At 43.9% G+C, this 12,279-nt stretch overlaps 1 protein-coding gene across 1 annotated transcript; it reads right to left on the minus strand.

Moving 5' to 3' along the window:
* Positions 1 to 7,148: 7,148 nt before the first annotated feature.
* Positions 7,149 to 10,981, minus strand: LOC112852194 (solute carrier family 22 member 10-like). Its single transcript, XM_025915701.2, has 3 exons — positions 10,794 to 10,981; positions 8,281 to 8,671; positions 7,149 to 7,331 (listed from the first exon to the last, which is right to left on the minus strand). Exons 1-3 carry the CDS (start codon positions 10,979 to 10,981, stop codon positions 7,224 to 7,226), a joined length of 687 nt encoding a protein of 228 aa, XP_025771486.2. The 3' UTR covers positions 7,149 to 7,223.
* Positions 10,982 to 12,279: the final 1,298 nt, after the last annotated feature.

Raw genomic sequence — 12,279 nt, forward strand, 5'->3', positions numbered from 1 at the left:
GGGTGTCCCCAGTGTAGACTGTGTGTGCCTGGTGGCTTTTGCCAGCTGCCTGGACCTGTGGCTGGTGTGGGCTGGGTGTCCTGGAGCTTTCCACATAGCAGGCACCCTGTCAAAACAGCTAAAGCTGACGTGGATGCAGGCTGGGGTATCCCAGGGTTCTCTGTGTTGAGGGCACCCTAGCAGGACAGCTGAAGCTGAAATGGGTGCAAAACAAGTGTGTCCCAGGCATGCTGTGCAGGGGGTACCTTGGCAGGGTGACTAGAGCTGATGTAGTATGCGGGCTAGGAGGTCCCTGAGCTCTCTATGCAGAGGGTCCCCTGGCAGGATAGCTGAAGCTAAAGTGAGTGCAAGCTGGGGGAGGGGGAGAGCCGAGGCTCTACCCACAGAGGTCACCTTGGCAGAATCGCTGCAGCTGAAACGTATGTAAACTGGAATGTTCCAGGACTTTTTGCACAGCGGGCACACAGAAGAAGTAGCTGGAGCTGAGGCAGTTACTGGGGCACCGTGCACAAGGGGGATCTTGAAAGGACAGCTAAAGCTAAAATGGACATAACTCGGGGCGGTCCCTGGGCTCTTCGCGCAAAACGTGCCCTGGCAGGATACCTGGAGGTGAAGTAGCTGCCAGCTGGGCTATGCGGGGGCTGTCCACCCTGAGGGAAACCTGGCAGGACAGCTGAAGCTGAACTGGGTGCAAGCCAGGGTGTCTCAAGGTGTTCAGTGCGGGGGGATGCCCTGGCCAGGTGACGCCAGTCACCTGAGACCAGTGTGAGCGCAAGTGTTCTGGGGCACTCCAGACAGGGGGCGCCCTGGCAGGGTGGCTGAAACTGATGCAAGCATGGGCCTGGGGTTCCCAGGGCACTCGATGCTGGGAGCACCCTGGACAGCAGCTGGATCTGAAGTGGACATCAGATGAGAGGTTCCAGAGTACTCTGGACCATCCTGCACCGGGGATGTCCTAGCAAGCCTACTGGAGCCAAAGTGCTCTGTGGCCCTCTGTCCCTGTGTTCCCTTAGAACAAAGGTTGGGGGCTGTAGTGATCAAACAAACTAATTAGACCGGAATTTAAAAAAAAAAAATGATAAACACATAAATAAAATAAAAACAAATAAAACCAGTGCACACTGCCCTGCAGCCACCCCGGTAGGATGCCTGGGGCTGGTGTGGGCTAGAGGCCCAGGTCTCACCGAGGTGACGCGGTAACGGTGCCCAGACTCTGCTCCCGTTTGTGCTCTTTCAAGGTGGAAAGGGAGTGTGGACCGTTTCCATTAGCCCCACCCTCCTGGAGAGCATCCTCGCGGCTCCTTTCCACCCTGTTTGGCAAAGGTCTAGGGCTGGCTCTTGGATATGCTAGTTTCTTTTTTAAGCCATGGCCTTTTAAGGAAAAAAGAAGGGGAAAATGAAAGAAAAAAAAAACCTACGGCTTATTTTCTGTGCCCCAGCTCAACCAGGGCTGGTGGGGGCCTGTGGATCCAGGGCTTTCCGAGGCAGCAAGCCGGTTATGGCGTCCAGACCCTGCCCTCCTCTGGGCTTTTAAGGGGGAAGGGGAGCACGAACCCTGTAATTCTCCAACCCCCCTGGCCTGGAGAGTATTCGCACAGCTTCACCTCTTTGGCTGGTGTAATCTTAGTACTGTCTCATATGCTAGCTGCTCTGCTTTGTTACTTTTTTTTTAATGATTTTTTTTCTTTTTCAAGGTTTTACTTAAATTCCGGTTAGTTATTATACAGTGTAATATTAGTTCCCTTTTTTCCCCTCTGTGCCCAAGGACAGGGGAATCGTTCCTAGTCCTTCAGCACTGTCTGTCCCCACTGCCATTCACAGTGTCGGGGGAAGGCGTTCCCGTTGTCACCACCGTCTCCAGTCTCCCCTGCTGTTTTCTGGGCCTTTTTGTCTGTCTTCTGTTGTGCAGAAGCTGTTCGGTTGGCCCTCAGTTCTTCTTCAGGGGAAACTGTTCTATATATATAGGGGTACTTTGGTGTGTTCCATGGAAGGGGGACTTCAGGGTCTTCCTCTGTCACCATCTTGGACCAGAAACTCCCTCACCCTGCTATAAACTTTCTTGCTGTTTGTTTAGTGCTCTTTTGTTCCAACTTGAAGAAATTCCTTCAGCACATCTTGTAAGGCGGGTCTCATAGTAACACATTCCCTCAGGGTTTTTTTTTTTAAGTTTATTTATTTATTTTGAGGGAGAGAGAGAAAGAGAGAGAACAGAGAAGGGGCACGAGAACCAAAGCGGGGCAGAGAGAAGGAGAATCCAAAGCAGGCTCCACACTGTTCCAGAGCCTGACATGGGGCTTAAACTCATGAACCGTGAGATCATGACCTGAGCTGAAATGAAGAGTCGGACGCTTAACTGACTGAACCACCCAGACACCCTCACATTCACTCAGTTTTTGTCTAGGAAAGTCTTTCTTTCTCTTTCATTCTTTTTTTTTTTTTTTCAGGTTTTATTTGTTTTTATCTTATTTGTTTATAGTTTTTTAATTAATTTTTTAATGTTTATTTTTGAGAGAGAGAGACAGAGCATGAGTGGGGGAGGGGCAGAGAGAGAGGGAGACACAGAATCCGAAGCGGGTTCCAGACTCTGAGCTGTCTGCACAGAGCCTGATGCAGGGCTCGAACTCATGAGCTGTGTGATCATGACCTGAGCTGAAGTCAGAAACTCAACCGATGGAGCCACCCAGGCGCCCCTTTGTTTATAGTTTTTAAAATTCCAGTATAATTAATTTGTTTTAATTATACAGTGTTTGTTAGTTTCAGGTGTACAATATAGTGATTCACCAATTCTATACGTTACTCAGTGTTCTTCATGGTACGTGTGCTCTTAATCTCCTTCACCCATTCCACCCTGCCCTCTGGCAACCACCCATTTGTTCTCTATAGTTAAGAGTCTTTTTTGTTTGTCTCTCTTCCTTTGTTCATTTGGTTTTTTTCCCCAAATTTCACATGTGAGTGAAATCATATGGTATGAAAAGACAGTTTTGCTAGATAAAGTGTTCTTGGTTGGCAGGTTTTTTTCTTTCAATATTTTAAATACATCATCTCACCCTCTCCTGGCCTGCAGGGTTTCTAAGAAACCTACCAATGGTCTTCTGGGAGCCTCCTTGTATGTGACAAATTGCTTTTTTCTTGCTGCTTTCAAAATTCTCTCTTTATCTTTAAATTTTCAGAATTTAGATCCACGGGACTTGGCATTGACCCCTTTGGGTTCTACCTATTTGAGAACTTTGGGGCTTCATGAATCAAGATGTCCATTTCCCTCCCTAGATTTGGGTAGATCTCAGTCATTCTTTCTTTAAGTAAGCTTTCCGCCCCTTTCTGTCTCTCCCCTCCTTCTATGACACCAATGATGCATACATTATCTCATTGTCCCCCATACATTATGTGATTTTGCCCCATACATCTCATATGCTTTTTGAACTATTGTTCAATTTTTTTTTCTTTCTCTTCCTCTAGCTGGGTAATTTCAAAAGACCTCTCCTGAAGTTCACTTATTTTTTTCTTCTGCATTATCAAGTCTGCTGTTGAAGCTCTCTATTGAATTTTTCAGGTCAGTCATTGGATTCTTCAGTTCCAGGATTTTATTTGGTTCTTTTGTTTGTTTGTTTGTTTGTTCTCTGTTGCTTTATTACACTTCTCATTTTGTCCATGTACTGTTTTCCTGATTTCATGTAGTTGTTTATCTGTCTTTCTTATATTTCTTGAACTTCTTTAAGATAATTACAGTAAAACCTTGGTTTGTGAGCATAATTCGTTCTGGAAACATACTTGTAACTCAAAACACTTATATATCAAAGCGAATTTCCCCATGAGAAATAATGGAAACTCAGATGATTTGTTCCACAACCCCAAAATATTCATATAAAAATGATTACAATATAATATCAAATAACAAAGAAAACACAAAATGTAAAAAAAAAATAAACAAATTAACCTCCACTTACCTTTGAAAACCTTCATGGCTGGTGTGAGGGAGATAAGAGAGAGGAGGGTTATAGTGTAGGACAACTGTCACTATCACTAACAGAATCACTGGTATCTGTTGGCTCAGTGGAATCTTTTTCTTTTTATGCAGCTTTAACAAGGAACCTACCCAATGACACTGGCTTTTGCCTCCTTTTGAGGATTTCACATAAATGTGACATTGCATTGTCACTGAACATCACTCTCACTGCTACAGTCTTATTTGGGTGGTGCTTTTCTACAAAATTTTTCACTGTTTCCCACATTTTACTCATCTCTGTAATGTCATATGAAGAGAGGGATTCCTCCGCCTCTTTCTTCTCTTCCTCTGCAGATGAGATGCAGAGGTAGACTTCTTATAAAATCTTGCAATTTCAGCCATCGCATACCTCATTCATACTTCTCAGTCATTTCCTTCTTAATTTCCACCATAGTCATCTGTTTCTTACCATCTTTCTTTTCAACCTTTTTCCGCATAGGGGCCATTGAATACACTTACATGGATGTTGACTACAATACAGTATTAATAAACTTTTGTCATATACCGTATTTAATGTAACTGGCAATAAGGCAGCAGAGGAAAGGGTCTACATCTGCAGGAAGCCTGACAAAGAATGAAGCAAAGCATTACTCAGCTTACTCTCATATAGAAAAGCAAAGGACTGTCTATAGGTGCTTTGAAGTGACAAAAAAATACCCTAGGGCCAGTTGTGGGCACCTTCCAACATTCTGAAAAAGCACTGATTTTTGCCAAACACTGTGGCCTGAGATCAAGCATCTGAGCATGGGAGATAATCATCCACAATCCCACAGTGAGAAAGAGAGAAGAACCATTGGTTCAGTTGTGATCATGTGACATTTGGTATCACATACTACTCATACTGCAAGACATCACTCGTTTACCAAGTTCAAATTTGTTAGAAAGGTTTGCTTGCCTTGTGGAACACTCACAGAACAAGTTACTCAGAATCCAAGGTTTTACTGTATTTTGAATTTTCAAGAAGTTGATGGGAAAATTTTTAAAAATGGGGCACCTGGGTGGCTCAGTCAGTTAAGTGTCTGACTTTGGCTCAGGTCATGATCTCATGGTCTGTGGGTTTGAGCCCCGTGTCGGGCTCTGTGCTGACAGCTTGGAGCCTGGAGCCTGCTTCGGATTCTCTGTCTCCCTCTCTCTCTCTGACCCTCCCCCCACTCATGTTCTGTCTCTCTGTCTCTCTCTCTCTCTCTCTCAGAAATAAATAACATCAAAAAATATTTTTAAGAAAATTTTAAAAAATAATAATTTAAAAAAAGGGGAACTCCTGGGTCAGTCGGTTGAGCATCCAACTCGATTTCGGCCTCAGCTCATGATCCCAGGGTTGTGGGATGGAGCCCCGCATTGGGCTCCATGCCGAACGTGAAGGCTGCTTAACATTCTTTCTTCCTCTCTCTCTCTCTCTCAATAATAATTAAAAAAATAAGTTGATGACTCTCCATTTCTTTAGGGGCAGTTACTGGGGCTTTATTAGTGTCTTTTGGTGGTGTCTCATTTGCCTGATTCTTCATGATCACATAGCCTTACATTTAAAGGAGCAGACACAGGGCGCCTGGGTGGCGCAGTCAGTTAAGCGTCCGACTTCAGCCAGGTCACGATCTCGCGGTCCGTGAGGTCGAGCCCGCGTCGGGCTCTGGGCTGATGGCTCAGAGCCTGGAGCCTGTTTCCGATTCTGTGTCTCCCTCTCTCTCTGCCCCTCCCCCGTTCATGCTCTGTCTCTCTCTGTCCCAAAAATAAATAAACGTTGAAAAAAAAAATTTAAAAAAATAAATAAATAAAGGAGCAGACACGTCCTGACTTCATAGACTGGTTTTGTCAGATAAAGACCTTCTCCTGAGTCCCCCAGACTGATAGGACTGCCTCCGAGATCGTGGTTGGGTGAAGCTGAAGCTGGGTCGTGCGGCTGCTGTGGGGTCCACAGTCAGGCCAGGTTAGTGGGCTTTTTACTGGTGATATGGGTTGGTGTGGTTCCTGCCAGGCCCTTGGTCTGGCAAGACTGCCCTGGACCCTGGAGAGCAGAGCCACAGGGCTGCTTCAAGGTCTGTGGTAAGGTCTGAGATCAGTGGGTCTGTTATCAAGGTCACCAATGAACAGGGCACTTCCTGGGTCCCTTGGTGGATGAGGCCTGTGGCAGGATCACAGAAAAGTGGGTCTGGAACTGGGTCTATAGGGGGCAGGCTCCTTTCAGGTCCCTAGCCAAGACCATGATCAGTAGGCCTGCTGCTAGAGTGTAGGCCTGCCTTCTCAAGGCTGTTCTTCTCAGTCTTGGCCTCTACTGAGCTTTTGAAACCTCTGACCTGAATTCCATGGTTCCCACAAAGGCATTTTGTCTGTGGATGACCATTAAATCCTTGTTTCTATGTGGAGATAAGGCTGAGGACCCCCTCTTCTTCCCTCTTGTGGACGTGGTGTTTTCTCTTTTTTCTCTTTCAATGTAGGTATTTATAGCTATCAATTTCCCACGGAGCATTGCCTTCACTACATCCCATAAGTTTTGGCACGTTGAATTTTTTATCTAACTCATCGCTGAGTATTTTCTAATTTCCTTGGTGCTTTCTTCCTTGACCCACTGGTTTTTTGTAAGCATGCTGGTTGATTTCCATGAATTTGTAAATTTTCCAGTTTTGCTTCTGCTGCTGATTTGTAGTTTCACTCTGTTGGAATCAGAGGCAATACTTTGTATAATTTTGACCCTTTGAACTCTACTGATTCCTGGTTTTGAGCCTTAAATGCAGTCTAGCTCCACATACACTTGGAAAGTATGTTTAATCTGCTGTTGTCAGGTAGAGAGTTCTGCACATGTCTGTCAGCCTTGCTGAAGTCTATGCTGAAGATCTCTATCTCCTTACTGTGCCTTATCTCTGTCTTCAAACAGGCTGAACCCCCGTCTTGGAGTACCTTTCCCTCCCTGCCCATAGTTTACTCCTTCTCATCTTTCTAAATGGAAAGTATTATGGTACCTCCCTATAAATACTGCTCTGAAATGCCCCCAGGTCTGTCTCATGGAGATATCATTTCTGTGTCCTGTACAGAGATATCTGTGCAGCAAAATGGCACTTATCACACACTCTAATTCTCCACCTCCATCTCTAGCTCCGTGGGAACCAAGGCAACCCACAACGGTATAAACTGTATATTGGAACTCAGTAAAGACTTCTTTATGAAAGAGTTCATTATAAGCTGATGAAAACACCATAGAATAAGGGCAGCAGTGAGCTGGAGACACTCACCTGTCCGAGAGATGGCCGTATATGAAGCCTCCCACCAACATTCCAGCCATGAATAGGAATTGAACAACTGATCTCTGTGACTGATAATTACATACGAGGTCCCACTGGAAGAGAAGGAAACCAGCACAGGGGAGTTTCACAGCAGCTCACAGTCCCTCAGTGTTCACTTGCTGCCACAACCATCAGTGGACATGCTCTCCAGCCTCCCTCTCCTACATTTACTTACCCATATCATCCAAGTCTCAATTTAAGCATGACTTTCTCTGGAAATCCTCAACTAAATCTTCTAGGTTATATTAGGGACAATCTTTATATTCACTTAGCATTCCATACCTCATGGGTTCTCAATCTTGGTCACACACTGAAAACATTGAGGAGATTTTCTAGAATACTGATGCCTGCATTTCTCACCTAGAGTGAAATACACTGATTTGCTTGTTTGTGAAGTATCCAGGGCATGGAGACTTTTTTTTTTTAATTAATACAGGTGTTTGCAATTTGCGACTAGGCTGAGAATAAGTGACCAAAAAATAATACATTATATCAAGTATTTACTTGTCTAATCATTACTATTCACCTTATATTTAAAGACCTCTGATATGGAATTCACGTCTAGTTGGTTGATTTCACTGGCCTCAAATTCAATGTAAGTGCTTGGCAATTAAGAAGATAATAATCACAGGGCACCTGGGTGGCTCAGTTAAACATCCGACTTTGGCTCAGGTCATGATCTCATAGTTCGTGGGTTCAAGCCCCGTGTCGGGCTCTGTGCTGACAGCTCAGAGCCTGGAGCCTGCTTTGGATTCTGTGTCTCCCTCTCTCTCTCTCTCTCTCTGCCCCTAACCCACTCACATTCTGTCTCTGTCTCTCTCAAAGATAAATAAACATTAAAAAAATGTTTTAAAAAAGAAGATAAGCAATCACTATTTGCTAAAAGAATGAAAGAGAGCTGACTGCAATACCTACACAATAACTGAACACTTGAATCATGCTTATTCTGTCATTCTAAATACCCAGACTTAGTACTCACAAGAGGTAAAAGGGGCCTCTTACCTCAGACACAATGGTAGAGAGGAAGGAGCTTTGGTCATAAACCCAGCCATCCAGACAGGCCTCTGTGTCTGGCTCAGTCATGTTGGTGAAGGTTCCATTCAGATGAAGAAGCTGCCACTGGGGATGGATCAAGCGCTGACATTTCTCTGGCCTCGATTCTGAGTTCAATGCGATGGAGATTCTGAGGAGGGCCTCAGGGCTGAGGATCCCAGTATCATTATCAGCGACTATGTCATTGTCAAGGATGTTCACCCAGCAGCGATGACCAGGAACGGCTGCAGCGAAGTTCTCCAAAATCATATGGCATAATAGCATCTGCATGAAGGGAAGAACTAAAATTATCTGAAGGATATGGGATTTCCCCAGGCCACCAACCTGATCCAACCTGATCCTGAAAGGCCATTGAGTATGAACAGGTGATCCTCCAGAGGAGACACAATGACTTTATGGAGATAAATTCAAAGGGACAAAAAGGCTTCCTTTTATTAACTCACACTACGTCAGTGTGACCTCACACCAGCTTCTTATCAATGGACCTCACTCACATCACTCCTGCAGCAGAGCAGTGGAAACAGGACACCCAGATCTTTTGGAACCAGGAGGCGTTGATTTTTTAGCAGAGCCATAGAGAAAATTATATACCAGGGACACTTCTGTTGACAAAAAAATCTGTTTAAAATTTTAATCTCTGAATGTGCTTCCCCTTAGTGACCTTTCACAGCAGCTTCTGAAATTAGCATTGGACTTTGTCATATATTTAACCCCCCAAGTAAACTAAAATAAGCCTGCTGTGCAGTCTTCAATCATTTCCAGAAAATGAAACCTGAGCGACAAAAAAAGAATGGTTGTGTGATTTTTCTGTGGAAAGAAAAATCAAATACTTTTCTTGTTTAGCGCTGAATTTAGATTAAGGTAATAAATAAGATCCTTTGTTGTTAATCAAAACAAAGTGAAATGTGGTGCAATTACTACATTTTGGTAACTGATACTACAGTTTCAATCACCTTAGGAATCTTAGATTTCCTTGCAATGTAGATACAGAAGGAAGGCAGTGGTAAGTTCACGTAAGGGTTTATTTTCTCAAGCTTTTTTTTTAATTTACGTAATATATTTGAAGATCTTTTCGGTGCTAGTGTTTAGAGTCCTGATTCATTGGCGATTTCATCATTATGAATGAGGCTTCTTTATCTCTGATAGTGTTCCTTGACTTTAAGCATGTGTTTTGTCATACTTATATAGCCATTCCAAGCTTCTTGTACTTATGGTTTGCATATAAACTTCTAATCCCTTAGGTATTTTTTATTTTTATTTATTTATTTATTTTAATGTTTATTTATTTTTGAGAGAAAAAGAGAGACAGAGCATGAGCAGGAGAGAGGCAGAGAGGGATCAAGACACAAAATCTGAAGCAGGCTCTAGGCTCTGAGCTGTCAGCATAGAGCCAGATGTGGGGCTCGAACCCAGGAACCACATGATCATAACCTGAGCCAAAGTCGAATGCTTAATAATGACTAAGCCACCCAAGCGTCACTAGTTAATATTTGATTGAAATGTTTGTTGAGGGGTGTCTGGGTGGTTCAGTGGTTTGAATGTCCAACTCTTGATCTCAGTTCAGGTCTTGATCTCAGGGTCGTGAGTTTGAGCCCTGTGTTGGGGTCCACACTGGGGTGAAGCCTACCAGAGAGAAAGAAAGAAAGAAAGAAAGAAAGAAAGAAAGGGAAGAAAGATTTATTAGATTATTGTAGAATCACATGTAGTTGTAAGAAATATGAGAAACTGTGTGCAGTTCCCCTAGCTTCCCCCAATAGTAATATTTTGCAAAACTATAGTATAATATCACAACTGGGATATTGGTACTGATACAAACCCACTGATCTTATTCAGATTTCCTCAGTATTACCTGTACTTGTGTGTGTGTGTGTGTGTGTGTGTGTGTGTGTGTGTGTTTACTACTATATGGTTTTTATCACATGTGCAACTTAGTGTTCCCACCACCTCAATCAAAGTAACAAACAGTTCTATCTCCACTCGTATCCCTCATGTACTGTTATAAGTAATACCTCTTTCCTGCTTCTGTCATTCCCTTTTCTACCTTTGGCCACTACTAAACTATTTCCCATTTTTTTAAGCTTCTGCTAATTAAAAATTATTTTATATACAAAAAATAATATGGGAGAGTGACGTCATCAAAATGGTAACATAAGCTGTTCCCAACTTCAGTCCCCCACAAAAGAAGATCAACTGGCAACTGTCCATAGAAAGACACCATTGTGAAAATCCCAGAACCCAGAAGTGAGGCTGAAGCAACACTGGAACCACAGGATCACATTAGAAGAGCAAGAGGAGTGGCTACACTCTGACCATATTGCCCCACCTCCATGCCAGCACGACACCACACTGAGAAACTCCATCCTGAGCCTACGGTTTCTCCAGTGAGAAAAAGAGAACTCAAGGTAGACATCAGTTCCCTCAACATTGGGAGCTGCTTCCCAGAAAGTCCAGCCAGGTATCACCTCATGGGGATTACTGCGGAAAACTGCAGGGCTCCGCCACTGGGATTCAGATAGGGATGAAGAAGGGACAAAGCTTGCATTAACCAGTGCTTAGATCTTGACAGACCATATTCCTGTTTGCAGTGGCATCGAGAAGAGAACCCAGCCAGTTTTTCTGCCCATCTGCAGAGCTGAGCTGGAGGCCCCATCTTGACAGAGAGCTCAGTTGGTAGCTCTGCCTGATTTGGGTCCCCAGCCAACAAACTATACCAGCTGTGGAGCTGGTTATGCGGCCCTGCCCGGGAAGGAAAGCATATTCACAGTCCTGCCCAACTGCTGGGTGTAGTCTCCATTCCCATTAAGCCAGGAAGTCTAGCAAGGGAATCCAGGTATCCATAGAGCCCATCCAGTGGTCTCACTTGGATAGGCATCCAAGACCAAGTCTTTCTCAACTGTTAAGAATGGCCTCTGGCCAGGACAAACTTATGGAGAATAACGAAGCAGAAAAAAAAAAAAAAAAAAAAGAGGGAAACTAAGGGAAAGAGCAAGATTTAAGAATTGGAGAAATCAGTGATCATTAAAAAGGAACAACATCAGAATCATAGGGATCCCAGCCGATGAAGAGAGAGAAAGATGGGTAGAAGGGTTACATGAGCAAATCATAGCAGAAAACTTTCCTAACCTGGGGAAAGACACAGACATTAAAATCCAGAAAGCACAGAAGACTCACATAAGATTCAACAAAAACTGACCATCAACAAGGCATATCATAGTCAAATTCACAAAATACTCAGGCAAGGAAAGAATCATGAAAGCACCAAGGGAAAAAAGTCCTTAACCTACAAAGGGAAGACGTTTCAGGTTTGCAGCAGACCTATCCCCAGAAACTTGGCATACCAGAAAGAAGTGGCAGGATATATTCAATGCGCTGAATTGGAAAACTATGCAGCCAAGAATTCTTTATCCAGCAAGGCTGTCATTCAAAATAGAAGGAGAGATAAAAAAATTTCCCAGACAGGGGCGCCTGGGTGGCGCAGTCGGTTAAGCGTCCGACTTCAGCCAGGTCACGATCTCGCGGTCTGTGAGTTCGAGCCCCGTGTCGGGCTCTGGGCTGATGGCCCAGAGCCTGGAGCCTGTTTCCGATTCTGTGTCTCCCTCTCTCTCTGCCCCTCCCCCGTTCGTGCTCTGTCTCTCTCTGTCCCAAAAATAAATAAACGTTGAAAAAAAAAATTAAAAAAAAAAAATTTCCCAGACAAACAAAATTAAAGGAGTTTGTGGCCACTAAACCAGCCCTGCAAGAAATGTTAAGGGGGACTTTCTGAGGGGAGAAAAGATGTATATATATACCCAAAGCAACAAAAGATTAGAAAGGACCAGAGAACATGACCAGAAACTCCAACTCTACAAGCGTCATAATGGCAATAAATTCATATCTTTCAGTACTCACTCTAAATGTCAATGGACTAAATACTCCAATCAAAAGACATAGGGTAACAGAATGGATAAG

The sequence above is a fragment of the Puma concolor genome, chromosome D1, assembly GCF_028749965.1.
Source record: "Puma concolor isolate L17-30 chromosome D1, mPumCon1.1.hap2, whole genome shotgun sequence".
NCBI lineage: Eukaryota > Metazoa > Chordata > Mammalia > Carnivora > Felidae > Puma > Puma concolor.